Source organism: Saccopteryx leptura, chromosome 2, assembly GCF_036850995.1.
Source record: "Saccopteryx leptura isolate mSacLep1 chromosome 2, mSacLep1_pri_phased_curated, whole genome shotgun sequence".
Classification (NCBI taxonomy): domain Eukaryota; kingdom Metazoa; phylum Chordata; class Mammalia; order Chiroptera; family Emballonuridae; genus Saccopteryx; species Saccopteryx leptura.
The window spans coordinates 172219731-172241939 of NC_089504.1; the positions used below are offsets into that span (position 1 = coordinate 172219731).

A 22209-nucleotide genomic window follows, 5' to 3' on the forward strand; every position below is an offset into this window, starting at 1 on the left:
CTTCCCAGAGAACCTCTCTGTTTAAGAGTCCCAGGGTTTAAGCATCCTTGATCTCATCAGCAACCCAGCCTCATCCTTAGAAGAGGTTTCAGTGTCCCTCAACAAGGACCCAGGGTGTCTATCAGACCTGGAACCTGTGGGGGCTGCAGCAGACAGTAAGGACCCTTGCTCCTGTCCTGCCTGTCACGTCCCTGAGCCTGCTCAAGATCACTGGCTCTAAGCTCCATTATCTGGCCAAATCTGACCAGCCTGGTGACAGTTCAGCTTGCTTCCTTTTATTCATGATATGCTTAGCTCCGGATGACAGATGCTCAACAAAGACCTCCAAAACCATTTTGAGAATCAGCAGATCTGCAGTGTCAGGTCCTGGGAAAGGGACTGGTGGGAGACGCCTGTTTCCATTGGACTGAGGTTATGGCCACCTGTCCTATGGCAGGAATCCCTTGTTTTCCTGCAGAGCCAGGCGGCGGGTTGCTCTGCCCACTCTTTTACTTGCCAGAAAGAGAAAAAGAATATTCGTTTCACCATGATGCTACTAGCAGGCCTACGATTTGGTATGAGGAAGTTCAGGTTTTCTTACAGTGTGTGTCTTCTGAGCAGGGAAGTTCACACTAAGCATTTCATCTTTTCCATAGCTGGATCTGAATTTTGAACATGACAATGCGACTGTTTGTTGTGTCAAAGCAATTCCCTCAGTGGCTGTTTGCTCAATACTTTTGTAGTGTGAACAGGGATTTGGGGGAGGGGAAGAAGCCATCTGCTGTAGAATAGTCTTCCAATTACATGATCAAATTACTGCAGTGCAAAATGGAGGGCATCCAACAGAAAATTCTGTCTGGTGTAGCCAGCCCCAGCCCACTCACTTAGGCCATTGTGTTGATGTGGAGACTCACAGGTTTCAAAGGCAAGGCCATGGTAACTAGGAGTGTGAGCAAGAAGACAGCAAGGAAAGCCAAGGAAGAGAGTCAGAGTGAACTGTGGCCTCACCAGCATGCCAGCCAGAAAGTGAAACCATCTTGAATTTGAATTAGACAGCTAACCTTGGGAGAAACTGTCTTTTCACTTGGGTGATATATGTCTTTGGTTTCAATTAATTTTTCTTCTTTTTTTTTTTTTGTGAGAGAGAGAGAGAGAGACAGAGAGAGAGACAGAGAGGAAGGGAGAGAGATGAGAAGCATTAGTTCTTTGTGACACTTTAGTTGTTAATTGATTGCTTTCTCATGTGCCTTGACCGGGGGTGGGGGGAGCTACAGCAGACTGAGTGACAGTGGGGTCATGTTTCTGATCCCACATTCAAGCCAGATGAGCCTGCGCTCAAGCCGGCGACCTCAGGGTTTCGAACCTGGGTCCTCAGCATCCCAGGTCGACAGGCTATCCACTACACCACCACCTGGTCAGGCTCAATTAGTTTTTCATATCAAATGAAAAAGTTACAGCTTTTAATAAGTTAAGTCTGTGGTTTTTATTTACATTGAGACTCTTAAATCTATTTATTTTCCTTAAAATATAAGAATAATATTTTTGTTGTTTTGAAATATGGCCTGTCTTGATTTGCAAAACATCCTAGAGTCTTATTTTTTCCCTTTAAATCTGTGTGTGGGTTTTGTTTTTTTTTCTTTTTTTCTTTTTGCTATTAGGCATTCATGCAGCCTCACTTGCTGGGAAATGAATTCACACATTTGGAGTTTCCAAGGAGAGTGCAGAGAAAGGAACTTGGAAAGAAGATGCTCTACAGGGACTTTAATATGACAGGCTGGTAAGAACATGCCTCCCTCTCCCCTGTGCCGAGCTGTGTGGAAAGAAAGTATCACCACCTTAACCAGCCACTTACGCGATTTGAGTCAGGATGTGCACCAGCCACCCAAGGCTGTGGGCCAGGGCCAGGGCGACGCAGCCTCTGTTCTTGGCTCCTGGGCACAGTTCTCAAGTCACCGGGCTGGTTGCCTACCTGCCTCTCTGAGGTTCTCCTTGGGGCCACGAGAGCGCACAAAGATGACATAATTCCTCACCTGACACACAGCAGACTTCTGGGGGTTTTGAAAACACATTAAACTTGTTTTTTAGGCCAGGGGCTTGAAGGAGTGGGCCAAAGGTTAATTGGGCCAGACTGACTTAGATTTGAACCCTATTTCTCACCTTTCTAAATGGGTAAAGTTGCATAAACAACTTCACCCCTGTGAGCCCAATTTTCTATGGATCTAGTGAAAAAATACATACTCTTCGAAGGGTCATTGTAAGGACTAGAAGTAATGAGCTATCATTGTTTTATCACATTCAAAATGAAATAAGCTATCTTGGCAGGGGGCATCTCACTCCCAAAACACACCTGTCTAAGCACAAGACCATTTCTGTTGCAGATCAGTGGTTAACAGGGACTAGAACCACACCTATTTCATCTGAAAAATAAATACGATGATAAAGTACTTATATTTATACTAGGGTTGGTGCAAGGAATAAGTTAGAGAGCAGTTCCAGGCACATAGACATGTAGGTAAAGATTTGCCCTTAGGCCCTGTGGTCCTGACCAGTGAGCCTCTTGCCAGTCTGAATGATAGCCAAAGAACGAGACAATAGACCCAACCTCCAACACAGGCAAAGAAGTAGATTCTGTTATCTCTTCTTCGTTGACCAAAATAGCTATAACAGATGGTCACAGTCCCAATTCTTGTGGTGATGACTTCTAGGCTGGGAATCTTCTTGTAGGGTACATGCTATCTTCTTAAAGGAACAGTTGAACTACCCAGAGAGGGAAGGGGCTGATCTAAGGTGCTTCTTGTTATACTTAGCCATCCAAAAGAGGATGTCCTCACCAGTGTCCACTCTTCTTTCTCTACAATAAATCAATATACTGTGGCCCCAAAGCCAAATTCTACCCATGGCCCCTTTCTATAAAAAGATTTTTAATTCAGGCATATTTGTTTGTGTACCTTTGATCTTTAGCTGCCTTCACACACATCAGGACAGTTGAGTAGTTGCAACAAATACCCTGTGACCCATAAAGCCTAAAATATTTACTCTTAAAACATGAACATATTAATGAGAAAAGGTCCACTATATATGCAGCTCTTAGTTTTGTTGGAGTTTTGGTGCCCAAGTCATTACCCTAACCCAACGATTTTCAACCAGCATGCTGCAAGAATTTTTCAAACATGCACTACCTATTTATTCAGAGGCACTGACCTCTTTTCCCTTAGGTCAGGGGTCGGGAACCTTTTTGGCTGAGAGAGCCATGAACGCCACGTATTTTAAAATGTAATTCCGTGAGAGCTATACAACGACCCATGTACCTTACGCATTAGCCAATAAAAATTTGGTGGTGTCACGGAGGACAGCTGTGATTGGCTCCAGCTACCCGTAACCATGAACATGAGCGGTAGGAAATGAATAGATTGTAATACATGAGAATGTTTTATATTTTTAACATTATTATTTTTTTATTAAAGATTTGTCTGCGAGCCAGATGCAGCCATCAGAAGAGCCACATCTGGCTCACGAGCCATAGGTTCCCGACTCCTGCCTCAGATTGTCAAATTAAAAAGGATGTCAACAGCCAACGCAACAGCAGCCATCCAGTGTGAATGAATCAAAAATACACCTATTTTATTATCAGATTGGCAAAAAATATATTTTTTGGTGTGCCACAGAATTTTAGTAATTAGTTTATGTGTGCCATGAGATGAATAAGATTGAAAATTGCTGGCTTAACCCAACTGGGTGTTCTTTGTAAATTCATTTATATTCAATCAGCAGAATCAGCACTCTTACAGAAAAGTTTAAGATGAAGGGCTACTCTAGTTTGGAAATCTGTGGTGGGTTTTGGTCTGGATTTTGCAGAATTTGTGATGATGAAAGGAAAGGCATCTCAGGTCAAGAACCATGTGATATTAAACACACAAAAAATAGTCTGTCCAGGTAGCAAAATGGCAAAAGGAAGGGGAGTGTCTGGGACATCAGACTGATTTGGGATTGAGAGAATATATGAGAGGATAAGGGAAGCCAGGCAGAGACATTTAGATTTATTTACTCTGGGAAACTGTAGCTACTCTTATGTGTTTCTGAGAAGGAGAATGAATGATAAAAGCAATGTTTTAGGAAAGTGGTTCTAAGAGGAGTTTGAAGGAAGCTGACAAGGAGAGAAAGCAGATGTAGGTACCCAGGGGGAAAAAAAATCAATAGAGAGGATATGTGAGGTCTCAAGAGCCAAGTGGAGGGATAGAGGCAGAAGACAGAGAAGGAAAGGAAATGAACAAGAAGCTAGATTATATAGGCCAGGGGATAAATGGAAGATGTAAGTCATTAGTTATTTTAGTTACCTGTTTAAATACATCTCTTCAAGTAGTTGGTAAGCTCCCTGAGGGGGAGCCTCATGACTGGTCCTGTTCTCAGCACATAGTGAACAGGAAGCTATAACTAACTGGGTGAAAGGAAGAAAGGGGAATAATGGACAGAAGTTGAGGGGCACAGGTAGGCATTGTGAATGGCCAATGGGAAGAGTAGGAATGAAGAGCTTGCATATAAGACATGGAGAACTTGAGCAATCCTTCTGTGCCAGACAGGCAAATGAGATCTAAGTAGTCAGAACTAGGTTCAATAAATGGTTAAAGGTTACCTTCATTGCCTGACCAGGCAGTGGTACAGTGGGTAGAGCTTTGGGCTGGGACGCTGAGGACCCAGGCTTGAAACCCAATGTCACCAACTTGAGCGCAGGGTCACTGGCTTGAGCATGGGATCATAGACATGACCCCAAGGTCACTGGGTTGAGCAAGGGGTCACTGACTGACCTAGAGCTCCCCAGTCAAGGCACATATGAGAAAGCAATCAGTGAACAACTAAGGGGCCACAACTATGAGTTGATATTTCTCATCTCTCTCCCTGCCTATCTGTCTGTCCCTTTCACTGTCTTTCTCACTAAAAAAAAAAAAAGGTTACCTTCATTTCATAATTTTTTAACTGTAGTTAAGGTGCGGGGAATATATTATATCCAAGTTTATATGCTTTCTCTCTCTTACACATACACGACACTAGCATGGTTCTAAGTCAATAAGCAGCCTATAAGTAGGCTGTATTTAGTGTAAGGAACGCCACACTGAGCTTTGAGAAGCCAGGGTGAGAAGGGCTTCCTCAGACATGATTAGCTGATTTGTTTCAGTGTGGTTCTCTATGTGGCTTGGGCTCCCATTCTGGCTATGATTGGAGATCAACGTACACCTTTGCTTTATTTCCTGTTTTGGTTTTTTTTTGTTTGTTTGTTTTTTTACAGAGACAGAGAAAGTCAGAGAGAGGGATACATAGGGACAGACAGACAGGAACGGAGAGAGATGAGAAGCATCAATCATCAGTTTTTTGTTGCAACATCTTAGTTGTTCATTGATTGCTTTCTCATATGTGCCTTGACAGGGGGCTACAGCAGACCGAGTAACCCCTTGCTCGAGCCAGTGACCTTGGGTTCAAAATGGTGAGCTTTGCTCAAAGCAGATGAGCCTGTGCTCAAGCTGGCGACCTCAGGGTCTCGAACCTGGGTCCTCTGTATCCCAGTCTGATGCTCCATCCACTGCGACACCGCCTGGTCAGGCCTATTTCCTATCTGTTTTTACTTTTGACTTGAAGATGATATTTAAGGGAAAGGAGAGCTCTTTACATCTTTGTGGGAAGAAGTTGGGAAGTCTAAAATCAATTTAGACCACTGCCTATGTGAACTCCTTTCCCCAATTTTTTATTTTTTATTTTACAGAGACAGAGAGAGAGTCAGAGAGAGGGATAGACAGGGACAGACAGGAACGGAGAGAGATGAGAAGCATCAATTATCAGTTTTTCATTGTGACACCTTAGTTGTTCGTTGCTTGCTTTCTCATATGTGCCTTGACCGTGGGCCTTCAGTGGACCGAGTAACCCCTTGCTCAAGCCAGTGACCTTGGGCTCAAGCTGGTGAGCCTTACTCAAACCAGATGAGCCCGCACTCAAGTTGGCGACCTCGGGGTCTCAAACCTAGGTCCTCCGCGTCCCAGTCCGACGCTCTATCTACTGCGCCACCGCCTGGTCAGGCTCCTTTCCCCAATTTTAATGAATTCCCTTTAAAAATATTTTCAACCTCTAAAGAAAATCCTCTGTCTGATCTAGCACTTATGTTTTAGGACTTAAACCATGGGACCACAATTTGCTGCCTTTCTGAGCTAGCAATTCCGTGGAAAGGGAGATGAGGATCGGCAGATTGATTCCCCATGAAAGCCTTAAATTAGAATTGACCCTTGGGCAACACGGGTTTGAACTATGTGGATCCACTTACATGCAGGTTTTTTTAATGAATAGACAGTTGGCCCTCTGCATTGCTGAGTTCCTCATCCACGAATTCGACTAAGTGCAAATTGAAAACAGTTTTGTAGATGGGTGTGCACAGCCAGGAAACGCGGCGTTGTTCAAGGCTGAGCTGATGAGTACTTGGAATGTGTCATGTGCAAGGACACAAATCAGTCCTTGCCTAGTCCCTCTATGTTTCTTGGCTTCAGAATTCAGCTTGGCCTCTGACCTTGGTTTCTTTCAAATCTAACAACTAAAGGGTTCATCTTCTGCAAAGCTATGTGTTTGATCCTTGTAGTAAATACCTAGTTGTGGAACTTCTTATTCCCCCTTGTCCCCCATGAATCATGACAGTAATGCGGGGTAGCTGATAGTTACTGGGGAAGCTGAGGCGCAGGCGCTGTGATGAGCGCTCTACATGACTTCTCATACTTAATCCTTTGAGCTAGACACCTTTTACAGGTGAGGAAACTGAAGCACAGAGGCTAAGTCACTCAGGGTTCCAGCTAGGAAGAGGCGAAGCTGGGATGTGAACCCAGGCCGCGTCACGTCAAGGTGTACCTTGTGTGCTACTGTGCTGACTTGCTGGATGCTGGGTGGGTCCTCCCCTTGTCATTTTGCAGTTGAGCAAATTGAGGCTGAGAAGGATTAGGCGACCTCCTCAGCCTCCACCAATGCAGATATGTCAGCATTAGGACTAGAACCCAGGTTTCTGACTGGTGCAGGGTTCTTTCTGATTCAGTGCACCAGTCAACTTTTCTTCAGGGTAAGATTAGGCACTGTTATTCTGTTTTGAGCTATAGCATTAATTTAAGCAGGGGACGTGTAGTCAACAGGTTTACTGTCTCCTCGAGTCCTTGAGGGTGCAAGAAGGTGAAACAAAGCATTTCTGGAGCAGTTAATCACTTAGGCAGCAACTGTTCAATTCTCAGTCTGACCCTAGACCATTGGCCATACTGAAACATATTTCACACTCACCATTAAGCGCCTGTGTATGATTTTGGGGTATGATGGTGGGGGAGATCCCCAAAGAACCAGCTCTCTGGTTTTAGAAAAATGGGCTGCTCTCACTAGAGTAGCATCATGCCAGTGTTCTGCGGTATGTCTGCAGCAGGGAGGAAGTATGGGAGAGGATGTCAGCTCTGGGAAGCCTTGTCTCATAATTAAGGATGAGTCTGTTGACTCCTAGCAGGGGTCCTTTCTCTTCCACCCTTGTGCTTTCTCAGAGACTATGGAGCAGCTTGGCAGGCCCAGATTGTATAGAAGACAAAAGGTTATTGTCACCAGGACCTTCAGAATGAAATCAAGTCTCTTCCCTGACTCCCCCACCTCCCTTCCCGCCTCTCCTCAGATAGTTTGCCCAGTGGTGTGATTTACAAAGGCATTTTCTAACAGAACTCCCAGTGCTGAGTTGGTCCCTGGTGTTGCCCAGCTCTCACCTCTCTGACTGGTGTCACTGGTCCTGGTGCCAGAATCCTGGCCTTGAACTCAGTGCAAGCTGGTGCCCCTCCTCCCCAGCCCTTTGTGTTCAGCTGCTATTGCGTGATGCACAGTAGCTGGCATTGCGAGCTCTGTGGTGTCCCGACTCGCAGCCCTCTGAGGCCTCTCAGGCCATAATTTGCTGGCAAGCATCTATGTTACCGAGTTGAAACAACAGTTTCTCACAGCTGGCTTTGTGGTCCCGGGTCCCTGCGCCTGTGCCTGCTGGTGATTTTGCTGTCTCGTGTAAGATCAATATTCACAGCGCTCTTTGTCCAGCCACACGGGGTGACGAGCACGCTGGGGGCCCAGGAGGACAATCGCATGGGAGGGGCTGCAGCTTCTTCACCCCTGGCGGCAGGCCAGCAGCTCCGGCAGCTGTTTCTGAGCTGATGGGATTTATAGAGAGAGTGAGGGCCAAAGAGGAAGAGAAGTCCATTGTGTGAATGTGAGATTGCTTCCAGATGGTTCTGGTTATGAGTAAAGTACACCAGAATTCTTTCTTTAAGCAAAGCCTTTCTGACATTTATGATAGTCTTGTTTCAGGGGACGGGCAGGACTGTAACCTGAGATGGCATGGCTTCTCATTAGTTTACAGCTTTGGGAGACAGGCTCCTTGGTACTGGGCCTTGCTCTGCCAAGATTCTGGGGCCTTGGGCAAATCCTGGGCCTCTCGCTTTTCTTTGTAAAATGCTTCCTTGGCCCCATGCTGCTAACCTCTGCTTCTGCTGGGGGAAGGGCTCTGCTCTGCTCTGCTCTTTCAGAACGTCTGGAAAAGATAGGTTCCATTAGAAGGGTTCCAGAGACGGTGACCTTCCATTTTTATCTCTTGCAGCCCTTGCTCTCTACGATTTGACTTGATGACACAGCAGGGTAATTTTCCCTCCTGCATTTCCCTTAAAATGATGAGCAAATCAGGACTTTCCACTGGGAACAGAATGGGGTCAACTACCATTTTTTCTCCCTCTTAGCATTCCCTTTTATTAAAGCAAAGGAAATCTTTTCTGTTCTGTGTGCTCTCTAAACACAAGTGGCCTTCTAAATTTAAATTAAAGGTAAATAAAATCCCAATTCGTTTTCCAAGTTGCACTAGCTCCACCTCAGGTGCTCAGTAGGTACACAGGGGTAGTGGCCACTGAATGGGACCTTGCAAATACAGAACATTTCCCTCACGACAGAAAGTTTTGTTAGGGGGGTGATGATGACACGACACTGCCCCCCTTGGTCATGTGAGGGTATGGGGTGGAGGGTGTTGTGAGGAGCCATCTGTAACCAAACATCCCAACAGCAAAGACTTGGTTTTTTTCTTTTTTCTTTTTTTGTTTTCAATATTTTATTGATTTTACAGAGAGAGGAGAGAGGGGGTTGGGAGAGTGAGAACTATCAACTCATAGTTGCTTCACTTTAGTTGTTCACTGATTGTTTGTCATATGTGCCTTGACCAGGCAAGCCCAGGTTTTCGAACAGTAACCTCAGTGTTCCAGGTCAATGCTTCACCTACTGCACCACCTCAGGTCAGGCAAGAGTTGTTTTGTTTTGTTTTTTTGTTTTTTAATGGACAGCTAAGCACAACCAGGGAGGCCAAATAGTGTGGCCACATTCTATGGCTTTTGTCCTCTCAACTGCTCGACTGAATCACCTGGGGATGGAATAAGCACTTTTCAAATGTTCAGGGACATTAGTCATTGTGTTTCGGGCAGACTTGTCCCCAGCAGTCCCTCACTGGTTGGCCTGAAGGGAGACCCTTTTCTTTGGCCCTGTTCAGCAGCACCTCACTCTCCAGCCTCCCCACCGCCACCTAAACGGGTGGCGGCCATTGACACTTGTTTTCTGGGCTCTCCCTGTGATTTGTTGGAGAGTGTTTCAGAGCCTGAGGAAATTGTTTTTAAGTGAGAGAGACAGAGAGAGAAAAGGAGGGACAAACAGACTGGAAGAGAGAGAGATAAGAAGCATCAATTCTTCATCATGGCACCTTAGTTGTTCATTGATTGCTTTCTCATATGTGCCTTGATGGGGAGGAGGGGCTACAGCAAAGTGAATGACCCTTTGCTCAAGCCAGTGACCTTTGGGCTCAAGCCAATGATCATGGGATCATGTCTATGATCCCACGCTCAAGCTGGCATCTTTAGGGCTTTGAACGTGAGTTTCCTGTGTCCCAGGCCAGTGCTCCATCCACTGCACCACCTCCTGGTCAGGCCAGACCCTGAGGATTAAATTCAAAAGCAATTTCACTGCCAACCCTTTCCATTCTGTGTGGGGTGACCTTTATTCTTGATCCACAGCCTGGAGCCCAGCTCGGGATGAGAGCCATGGCCTGACAGCCCTGGGCTGCTTACCAACAATCCAAACATTCTTGGGAAGAAAAACTCACTGGAGGCAGTGCCCAAGCATGGTCTGGAGCTGCTGGGTCCAGCTTTAGAAGTAATGTAGATCCCGCTTCTAGCTCGTTCTTCATTGCTCTTTTTTTCAGTGCCCTCTGATGGTGCAGCCAGCCAGGCAAACAGGGACAGGACGTGGGTAAGCAGATTGAGAAGTGCCGCAGAGAGCCTGATGAAGCCAGCTCAGAGCTGCACTGCATTTAATATAAATTGATTTATTGAATCAAGCACAGAAGCCCTGTTGCAGAAACCCCAGGCTCTACCCTCCAGAGAGCCACCTAATAAAGCAGCCCCAACTGACACTCCTCATTACCTTTTCCACTAATCCCCGGGCAGTTTTTAAAGGGATAGTGTTCCTCTTTTGGGCCTGAATTTATATGCTGGCCGTTCCTGTGGGTCTAATTAGTTCAGCATTATTAGTCTTACTGGGAAAGCCTGCATTTGCTAACGGCTTGACTCTTGAGTTTTAAAGAGTAATTGGAAAATTCATACCCTGTCCTTTTCCCTCTTTTTGTGTTTAATCACTTCTAACCCAGTCTTTGGAAATGTACGTGCGGATGTCTCTGACAAGCTGTGCTGGGCAGGGAAGGATTTCTCTGTCCTGCCTTGGTGAGCGAGTTCTGACCTTCCTGTCCTACCTTAGACCTCGTGGACATGCTTCTCAGGATCACCAGAGAAGTATCACATTACGTTGAAAGAAAGCAGGCCTTTCCCTAGTAAACCTGGGATTCATTTCCTTCCAGCCACTCTTATTTTCATAATTTAATGATTATGATCCACCTTGGCAGCAGTCTGATTGCTAATAGCAATCTGGAAATCTGACTTTGTAGAGAAAGGAGGGGCTTGTTTGTCATTTCAGAAGATTTTTAACCCCAAACCACAGTGGATTGTCCAGGATGGGGATTGGCAAGGACAGAGATCAGGCACCTGGAGAGTCCTTGTGTTCCGAGTTCCTGGGGCTGCAGTCAGTGCCACGCAGCCCCATGTGGAGCAGGGACTCTTCTGGGTTCCCCAGGCTCAGGTGATGAATGGTTATTTGCGATGTGCATGTTCTGCATCTTTTCAAGATTTGCAGCTCTAGCTGCAGGAGCAGCAGGGAAGAAAGCCTGACCTGCTGTGTGCAGCACATTCTCCTGACAGTGATAAATGACTCCTTGCTCCCTCGCCCTCCTCCCTGCCGCTCTGCCCATGAGGCCTGTGTAGCCATGAGGTCTTTACAAATGGCTAGAAACCAAGATAGACAGGCATTGTCAGGTCACAGGGAGGAGAAAGAGAAGAGGGGCCCAGCCAGCTCGCTCTCTGTTGATGGTCCACTCACCTCTCTCTGCTTTAATAATAACTATAAATCTGTTATTCCCAAAAGTGGTCAAACTACCACCACACCTTTCATTTGCCCATGGACCCTTTAAACAGTCAGAGCATTTATCTGTCCCCATTCACATACCCCTAAGCAGGGTACATGCAGCTTCTCCCCAGTGACCCTGTTTGGATTACAGTCCATTTTGTGGTGCTGACTTAGCTCCAGGTGATCCAGGGCAGTTTGAGGGTATTAAGTGCTCACAAAACTACCTGTTAAATAGCCAGTATCTTTTTAGCCAAGGAACCCAGGGAGCACTTGTTTTGTATTTGGCAAACCTTTTTGTATACCTGCTGCTTATTGGACATTGAGTAGTAGTTAAGAACAGAGACGTGGAGCCAGGCTGCCAACTGGGTCAGTCCTCAAGTATGTCTTGGACAAATTGTGTCACCTTTCCCTGCCTCAGTTTTCCCATTTGTAAATGGGAATAATGATAATACCTAGTAACAGGATGTCATGAGTTAGTATGGCTGAGTGCATTGAACAAAGGCCTGGCATATAATAAGTGCTGAATGTGTCTAGTAATGTAATCATCAGATATTATGGAGGGTGGAAGTGTCAGCAAGATCCTTAAGGCTGCCTCAGGAGGTTTAAATCTAGTATGTGTTGAGGTGCTTCTTTTTCAAAGTAATGAGAGGCCAGAAGCCAAAAAGAAATCAGCAGTTTGAAGTAAAGTCAAGGTGTGCGAACCCCTTCTGCTTGGCAGGTCTGTCCCCTGGCATGACAGGTGAGGCTCTTGTCTATGAGAAGAGACACTGTCAGTACAATTAGGAAGCCATCCTGAGCCAGCCCTTCCATCCCTGGGTGTTGCTGGTAAGCTGTGTTTTTGTTATTTGATAGGTTTGGGGAGTCCATACACTGACTTTCTGTTTCCACCTGAGTCCTAGCTGCTGGACCTTGGAAGGTGTCACTGTTGCCCTCCTGAGCCATGCTAAGAATCTGGGATAACAAGCCCCTCAGTTGCAAAGCAAGTCTTCATGTAAGAGGGACCTTGTCAGAGAGGACTGTGCTAGTGTCATGGAGATGGTCAGCTGGGCCAGATGGCTTTCTGGAAACGTATTCAGCATGATAATTTTACCTATAAGTCTATTCTTAAAATCTCAGGAGGGAGATAAGTAGATCTGTTGGAATTTGTGACTAAATAATTAAAACTAGAGAGAATATAGGGCTTATAAAAAGGGGTTTAAAGAAAAGGCCACGTGGCTGTGTTAGAGCAGCTGGTTGTTTTAAGAGGGCGATTGGGATTGGGGCGGACTTCATGGCAAAATGTGTATTGCAACCAAAGGTCTGAAATATGAGAGTTCAAGAGGTTTGAGGGCAGGAAGGAAGGACATTCTGAGCAGAGGGCACAGCACCAGTAGAAGCCCAGAGGCATGGAAATAAGATGAGTGTTTGGGCAATGTGGAAGCTTGAGCTAAAAATCAAACTATTTTAGCAATCAGTGTGGAGACTGGGCTCCAGCTGGGCTGCAGCTGGTCCTAGAAATCTCCCCCACTCTGCGCTACACCAGGCTTTAACTCTTTATTTACTACTTCCTTGGGATTCCAGGGAAGGGCTCAGAGCAGCAGGTGGGGGTTTTGGGGGTGGGCCTGGGACAGTCACTATTTGCTAACCAGCACAAAAGTATTTCAGTGTTTTAAACCTCCTTACACACTTACACTGGGGTGTATCAGCTAGGTAACAGTCCTGGTGCTAGCCTAACATAAGTGACATGCAAAGGGAAGTCAGAGGGCATGACATGGACTATGGAACTAGGTCAGTAAATTGGAGTCAGCTCTTCAGGAACTTTGAATGCCACGCTAAGGATGGCAATAACAAACATGGTTTTAGTTTTTCCACCCATAAGATCTCTCCCCTTCTGTAACATGAGAACGACACACCCAGTGCAGAACTATAGAGCGGATAGTATATTCAGAAGTATTTGATTCTGTCCTCAGCCTATTTAAAAGATCCTGTTTTTCAGGAAATTCTAGAGACATGAGTGCTTCAGCACTCCCAACAGATTTCCAGGTACTTGACAACTCTGCCAAGGAAAGATTTTTCTATGTCCAACCTACACTCCTCCAGTTATAAAATTTTATTCTTACCAGAGCTTGGTAAAAGATTTTCCTTTTCCCTGCCACCCTTCCCTCCCCACCAGGTTTCAGAGTAGGAAAAAACTAGTATTGCTGGTTTCAAGTTGAAAATCCCACAAAGGTGCTAACCCCCATAGCTGATGGGAGCCTCTTTCTCAGAATTGGGGATGCTGGTTTAAAACCTCTGCTTAGCCCAGGAATCCATATGTGAGAATTGGAAAGCCACCCTGCCCCAAACCGCGAAGGATTTCATCCTACCATCATGTTCCTCTTACCTTCAGACAAGTAAGTCAGAGACTTCTTCAGAGCAAGGTTAAGGTTTCACATCCTTGCAGAAGAACTGAATGAAGGACTGGAAATGCAGGGACATGTTTATCTTGTTGCTCTGGCAAAGGCAATAGTACTCTACCAAATTCTAAACTGTAGTTCCTCAGGGATTAAATCAACATGTCAGCCTGACCAGATGGTGAGCAGTGGACAGAGGTTGGACTGGGATGCGGAAGACCAAGGTCTGAAACCCTTAGGTCACTGGCTTGAGGGCAGGCTCACCAGCTTGAGCGTGGGCTCACCAGCTTGAGCACACGGTTGCTGGTTTGAGTTGTGGGGTCATAGACATGACCCCATGGTCGTTAGCTTGAGCCCAAAGGTTGCTGGCTTGAGCCCAAGGTTGCTGGATTGAGCAAGGGGTCATTCACTCTGCTGTAGCAACCCCCCCCCCTTCGTGTCAAGGCACATATGAGAAAGCAATCAGTGAGCAACTAAGGTGCCGCGACGAAGAATTGATGCTTCTCATTTCTTTCCCTTCCTGTCTGTCTGTCCCTATATGACTCTCTCTCTGACTCTCTCTCTGTCTGTCAAAAAAAAAAAAAATCAGCCTGTCAGTCTCCTGGTGTTAATCAAGTGCTCTGTGTTTTGCTCAGTCGCTCTAAGAACAGAGCGCAGGACTTTATTGCTTATAAAGATATCAGTCACAACCAGGAGCCTGCTGTTGTGTTGGGCATTGGAGATACAAAGATTAAAACCATCCCTGCCCTCACGGTGCTTACAGTCAAGTGTAGGAGAGAGCCAGAGATGGGTGATTACGATCTTATACCAAAACTCGTAGAGAAATGTTTGCCCACAGTGAAGCTTTCTCATCTGGGGTGATTATTAAAAGCATTCCAGAATCTCTGAGGTCTTGGAATTTGTATTTTCTTAGGTCTTCCAGGTGATCCCCATGTATCCTTACACATTGACCTGGGGCAGCCCTGGGCATTCTTAACATGGAAGTGAGCAACAGCTTACAGAAATTATTTGTCAGAGAGCACTGGGCAGCCCAGGCCCTTTAACAAGTTTGTGACTTTTGGCGCCTGCTTATCTTCTTACTGTTGCTTGGGAACCTCTTTGCCCCTTTTGTAGGCCTGTGTTCAGGAGGTGGCCATGGACTAGACTAGCAGTGGAGGATAAGGGGTAATAAAACCCTTCTGTGCCGACAGTAGGTCAGAGTCAGTGGAGCCTCCCATTTTTGCAATTGCTGCTTGTGCCTGTACCTGGGGAGTCTTGGTTCTGGGCACAGTGTGAACATGCGGTAGGTCAGGAGACCATGTTCCCAGGGCACTTAACTTGCTGGTTTCTTGTTTCTTGTTCATCCTGAGTAAATGGTCCTTTCTCTCCAATTTTGCTTAATCCTTCCTGGTGGCCTTGGATTACCTGTGAAAAACTGGGCACCTACATTTGGAGATTTAGAGTCTTAATTTATTAATAACCAAACAATTGGAAACCTCAGGTTAAACCTAATCTACGGTGACCTTGTACACCTACTGTTTTGTCAAGAGAAGAAGTCTGAGAAGGTAGTTTTTAACTTCTGTGTGACTTATCAGTGTAAAACCTGGGGTGGGGGATGAGGAGACTTTACAATTTTTTTTATGATTTACTCTGAGTATGAGGGTCAGTAAGCATTGCTATTGCATAGCATGCTACTTTACTGTATTTACACACTCATATCTCTGGTAGGATAGGCAGGGGATCATGGTTAAGAGCACAATGCACTTTTGGGAGGACCTAGAAGTGAGCTTGACCTTAGTTTTCCCTAGTTGTGTAACCTCCATTTTCTTATTTGTGTATTGGGGGTTAATATTAATATCTGTCGCACAAGGTTATAAGAAGTAAATAAGTTTAAAAAATACAAATGCAAATGCTCAGGAAGATGCCTAGAAAAAAGCAAGGATACAGTAAATGTTGTGTATATTAGAATTCTGTAAGTGTTAGGGGTGTGGTGACAGCAGAAAGTATCACATTTGTTTGTTGGCTTTGTTGTCCACCTTTGAAGAGAGTAGGGCAACCTTGGTGCAGGAGCTGAGAAGTTCTCCCATCGGTGCTTCTAACCCTGGGCTTGAATAAGGTAGGGCTGAGCAGAACATTCCAGGTGAGTATGGGAATCCACAGGATAAACATCTATTTTACTGTTTGGGGGGGGGGATTTTTATGTGTGTGTTGAAATAAATGTGGATTATGTGTAGCTTGTGCAAAATTTTCATGCCTTTTTAAGATAAAACAGAAGAGTTGAGAAAATACAAGATGCTTACTTTGAGTTACTTGGACTCTGCCCACTGTGGTTTTACCTGTTCAAGGGCACTTGAATGGAAATTTTGAAGCTAGCTAGGTCAGATTCCCAGTATATGTGAGAGTGGCTTCCCCTGGGGTGCTGCAGGACTTGGTGCTTCAGGACACAAATATCAACTGTTACTTACCAGCACGAGAGAAGCGTGAGGCCAGGCTGCAAGAGCAGCGCATAGGAACTGGCTTCTGCGGGAAAACCCTCTTGTAGAAAACAATCGATTCACCCTTTTCTCCCCGCCATTCATGGATATGGGGTCAAGGTTGGTTATCCGTTGGTTTTTATGTATTGACTTGGTCTTGTAAAATATAAAAGCCAATGCAAATGAAATTCATATGTGTTTCAGAATGAATGGTCCCTGAGAAAGCAGAAATAATTCCAAATTCGTGTGCTCATAAAGTAAGACTCTTTGATTCATACCTGCAGGAGATTTAAATGTTATTGATTAAAATAAGAGCCTGACCTGTGGTGGTGCAGTGGATAAAGCGTCGACCTGGAAATGCTGAGGTCGCTGGTTTGAAACCTTGGGCTTGCCCGGTCAAGGTACATATGGAAGTTGATGCTTCCAGCTCCTCCCCCTTCTCTCTCTCTCTCTCTCTCTCTGTCTCTCTCTTTCCTCTCTAAAAATGAATAAATAAAAAATAAAAAAATAATACATACCTTAAAAAAAAAATAAGAAGCTCTCCTAGCCATGTGCTAATGCACACCAAGTAGATAATGAATCAAAAATAATTACCAAATCTGAAATTTTCCTGAAAGTCATCAAGAATATTTTATACTGAAATATAATTGGTTCTGTTTTACATGCACATATAATTGATTATATTTTCAAAAGACCTGATTCAAAGCATTTTCTTCTAGGTAAATCTTTTCCCACTGCTTAACCTTGGGCCTACGAATTAAGAGATGGCTTTTATTTATGTTACATATTCCTAGCACCTGTGCTAGTCAGGAAATCTTCACAAATGACTCCAGTAGTACCCGTTGGTCTCATCTGGTCAAACCCTGAGCTCTTCTGACTTAGAGCTACATACTAGGAGAGGGTTCTGTTCCTCTGTCCAAATTTTCAACTGTGGATAAGGACCCATTAATGGGTTTGAAGTCAACTTAGTGTATGGAGATGAACATTTTAAACAAATTAAGTAGCACAGGGAGAGAACAATATCAAAGTGTATATATCACGTGGTAAAGGTAAATACTGTTTTTTGAGATGTGTATGTATCTACACTGGGTTGCTGAGATTGATACATTTTTTACTGTGGGTCACAAAGTGTGAGCTCTGCCCTACCCAGTCTGTTGTCCCAGAGAACATGGAACACTGTGTGGAAAGCAAGCTCTGTTGCCTCTTGCTTTTATCCATAGGCCTATGATAGGAAGAGGAGTCTTTAGGCCAAAAGAGAGGAGTGATTATGAGTCCCAGAACACCAGTGCGATCTGCTTCAGGCATGCAGACTAAAGAGGAAAGGGATATGTAGACAAACTCCTAGATCTTGTGGATTGATCTACTAATCGGGAGATTCCCTCAAGGGCAACTGCAATGTCAGGGAAGAGACCCGGGGCCCCATTTTGGAAAACGTTTTCTTGGAGGGAGAGCCAGAAGATTTCCTTTCATTTGTTTCTCTCATCACAGCCAGCCAGACATACACAAGCAAGCTACATTGCACCAAACAGCTCTCTTCTGTTGTATCACCAAATACTAATCACACTCTTAAAATTCATGCATACACTGTACTATATTAACATAGTTACATCAACTTGTATAATAGCTTAGGACCCACAGGAGGCTTCAGTTAATTTAAATGACACTCCAGTAACGAAAAGGGGAAAACAAGGTAGCATTTGTTGGTGGAGCTCTGGCCTCACAGGGGAACTTCCCCAGGAATAATGTAATTAAGATACCCTTTGAGCCTGAACAGATAATGGTGCAGTGGATAGAACATTGAACTGGGATGTGGAGGACTCAGGTTAAAAACCCCAAGGTTGCCAGCCTGACCACGGGCTCATCTGGTTTGAGCAAGGCTCACCAGCTTGAGCCCAAGGTCGCTGGCTTGAGCAAGGTGTCACTCGGTCTGCTGTAGCCCCCTATCAAGGCACATATGAGAAAGAAATCAATGAACAATTAAGATGCTGCAAAAAAGAATTGATGCTTCTCATCTCTCTTCATTCCTGTCTGTCTATTCCTATCTGTCCCTCTCTCTGTCTATCTCTGTCTCTGTCACACACACACAAAAAAAGATACCCTTTGACTACAACTCCTAGCTCATAAATCCAGGGACCTAGTGCATCAAAATATGACCCCCAGCCTGACCAAGAAGTGGCACAGTGGATAGAATGTTGGCTTGGGATGTTGAGGACCCAGGTTCAAGGCCCCAAGGTTTCCGGCTTGAGCACGGGCTCATCCAGCTTGAGTTAGGGGTCACCAGATTGAGTGTGGGATCACAGACATGACCCCATGGTTGCTGGCTTGAGCCCAAGGTCACTGGCTTGAGCAAGAGGTCTCTGGCTCGGTTGGAGCACCCCGGCCAGGGCCTATTCTTAAATTTTTGAGACACCACCATGTTTTCTTCCATAATGGCTGTACTAGTTTACATTCCCACAAGCAGTGAGTGAGGGTTTCTTTTTTTTCCACAGCTTCTCCAATACTTGTTATTATATGTCTGTTGATAACAGGTGTGACGTGATGTCTTACTGTGGTTTTGATTTGCATTTTTTAAATTGCATTGTTCTAAAACTAGCAAAGATGAACATCTTTTCATATTTCTGTTGGTTGTTTGTATGTCTTTATGGGAGAAGTGTCTGTTCAGATCCTCTTCCCATTTTTTTTTCTTTTTTTTCTTTCAGGGACAGAGAGAGAGTCAGAGGGAGGGATAGATAGGTACAGACAGGAATGGAGAGAGATGAGAAGCATCAATCATCAGTTTTTCGTTGCAACACCTTAGTTGTTCATTAATTGCTTTCTCACATGTGCCTTGACCGCGGGCCTTCAGTGGACCGAACAACCCCCCACTCGAGCCAGCGACCTTGGGTCCAAGCTGGTGAGCTTTTTGCTTAAGCCAGATGAGCCCGCGCTCAAGCTGGCGACCTCGGGGTCTCAAACCTGGGTCCTCCGCGTCCCAGACCAATGCTCTATCCACTGCGCCACCGTGTGGTCAGGCTCCTCTTCCCATTTTTTAATTGGATTGTTTGCTTGTTTGTTGCTGAGCTTTGTGAGTTCTAAACCCTTAAAGGAAAAATACACAAAGACATGGAAGCTAATTAATATATTACTAAATAATGAATGAGTTAACAATGAGATTATGGAAGAAATCAAAAGATACCTTGAAACAGGCCCTGGCTGGTTGGCTCAGTGGTAGAGCGTTGGCCTGGCGTGCAGGAGTCCCGGGTTCGATTCCCGGCCAGGGCACACAGGAGAAGCGCCCATCTGCTTCTCCACCCCTCCGCCGTGCCTTCCTCTCTGTCTCTCTCTTCCCCTCCTGCAGCTGAGGCTCCATCGGAGCAAAGTTGGCCCGGGCGCTGAGTATGGCTCCATGGCCTCTGCCTCAGGTGCTAGAATGGCTCTGGTTGCAACAGAGCAATGCCCCAGGGGGGCAGAGCATCACCCCCTGGTGGGCATGACGGGTGGATCCCGGTTGGGCACATGCTGGAGTCTGTCTGACTGCCTCCCCATTTCCAGCTTCAGAAAAATAAAAAAATAAAAAAACAAAAAAACAAAAAAGATATCTTGAAACAAATGAAAAAGAGAACACAACAACCCCAAATCTATGGTTCATAGTGAAAGCAGTCTTAAGAGGGAAATTCATAGCATTATAGGCTTATCACAGACACAAGAAAAACCTCCGTCTAACGTTACACTTAAAGGAACTTGAAAAAAGAACATCAAAGCCCAAGGTGAGTAGAAGGAAGGAAATAACAAAGATCAGAGCAGAGATAAATAAAATAAAGCCTTAAAAAAATACAAAAGATGAAACCAAGAGCTGGTTCTTTGAAAATATAAACAAGATAGACAACTCTTTAACTAGGTTCATCAAGAAAGAAAGAGAAGACCCACAGAAATAAAATCAGAAATGAAAGAGAAGTAACAACTGAAATACAAGGGATTGTAAGAAAATATTACAAACAACTGTATGCCAACAAATTGGATAATCTGGACAAAATGAATAAATCCCCAGAAACATAAAATCTTCCAAAACTGAATCAGGAAGATTCAGAAACTCTGAATACACCAACTAAGGAAATTGAAGCAGTAATCAAAAAATTCCCCCAAAATGCAAAAGACTTGAATCAGATGGCTTCACAGGTGAATGTTACCAAACATTTAAAGAAGAACTAACATCTATCCTCTCAAACTATTTCAGAAAATTCAAGAGGAGGGAAGATTCCCAAGATAATTTTATAAGATCAGTATTATACTCATTCTAAAACCAAATAAGGACACTACAAAGAAAGAAAATTATAGGCCAATATTCCTAATGAACATAGATACTAAAATCAGCAACAAAATATTAGAAAACTGGATCCACCAATGTATTACAAAGGTCATACATACACCATGATTACGTGGGATTTATTGCAAGGATGCAAGGTTGGCACAGCATCCACAAACCAATAAACTTGACACCCCACATGCAGAAAAAGCATTTGGTAAAATATAGTACCCATTTATGGTGAAAACAGATAACAAAAAAATCTCTCAGCAAAGTTGGAATGGAGGGAACATACCTCAACATAATAAAGGCCATACATGACAGATCCACAGCCAGCATCATATTCAATGGGCAAAAACTTTGCCCAATAAGATTGGAACAAGACAGAGATGTCCTCTTTCACCACTCTTATTCAACATAGTACTGAAAATTCTAGCCATAGAAAACACAGAGGAAGAAGAAATAAAAGGTATCCAAATTAGAAAGAAATAAAACTGTCAGAATTTGCAGATAACATGGTACTATATATAAAGAAGCCTAAGATTACATGAAATGAGAACTAGTAGAACTGATAAGTGAATTCCATAAAGTAGCAGGATACAAAATCTAGTAGTCAGCTGCATTTTTATATATCAATGATGAATTATCAGAAAAGGAAACGAAAACCCATTTATAACACCATCAAAATAAATTAATCTAGGAATAAATTTAACCAAGGTTGTAAAAGACCTGTACTTGGAAAACTATAAGACACAGAATAAAGAACTTGAAGAAGATACAAATAGGTGGGAGCATGTATTGTGTTTATGGATAGCAAGAATAAGCATCATTAAAATGTCCATACTACCCAAAGCAATCTATAGATTCAGTGCAATTTCTATCAAGATAGTTGGTCCTGGCCGGTTGGCTCAGCGGTAGAGTGTCGGCCTGGCGTGCGGGGGACCCGGGTTCAATTCCCGGCCAGGGCACATAGGAGAAGCGCCCATTTGCTTCTCCACCCCCCACCCCCTCCTTCCTCTCTGTCTCTCTCTTCCCCTCCCACAGCCAAGGCTCCATTGGAGCAAAGATGGCCTGGGCGCTGGGGATGGCTCCTTGGCCTCTGCCCCAGGCGCTAGAGTGGCTCTGGTCGCGGCAGAGCGACGCCCCGGAGGGGCAGAGCATCGCCCCCTGGTGGGCAGAACGTCGCCCCTGGTGGGCGTGCCGGGTGGATCCCGGTCGGGCGCATGCGGGAGTCTGTCTGACTGTCTCTCCCTGTTTCCAGCTTCAGAAAAAAAAAAAAAAAAAAGATAGCAATGATTTTTTCATAGAACTTGAACAGATATTTCAAAAATTCATATGGAGCCACAGAAGATCCTGAATAGCCACAGCAATCTTGAGAAAGAAGAACAAAGTTGGAGGAATCACTCTACCAGATATAAAAGTATACTACAATACCATCGTATTCAAAACAGACCTATAGATCAATGGAACAGAATATAGAACCCAGAAATAAACCCATCTGCCTTTATGGTCAATTAATATTTGACAAAGGAGGCAAGAACATATAATGGGGTAAAGATAGTCTCTTCAAAAAATAGTGCTGGGAAAATTGGACAGGTACACACAA

The 22209-nt window shown here is 44.6% G+C and overlaps 1 protein-coding gene across 3 annotated transcripts in view; it reads left to right on the forward strand.

Moving 5' to 3' along the window:
- The window catches only part of PPM1H (protein phosphatase, Mg2+/Mn2+ dependent 1H), a 373609-nt gene that overhangs the window by 251669 nt on the left and 99731 nt on the right, over positions 1-22209 (forward strand). For 2 of the 3 annotated variants that reach the window (XM_066369322.1, XM_066369321.1), the window contains exon 6: positions 1638-1756. The exons of the other annotated variant lie outside the window; for it this stretch is intronic. In XM_066369322.1, the coding sequence (XP_066225419.1) occupies positions 1638-1756 (119 nt within the window). The remainder of the gene's footprint in view (positions 1-1637; positions 1757-22209) is intronic. 3 annotated transcript variants of the gene reach the window in all.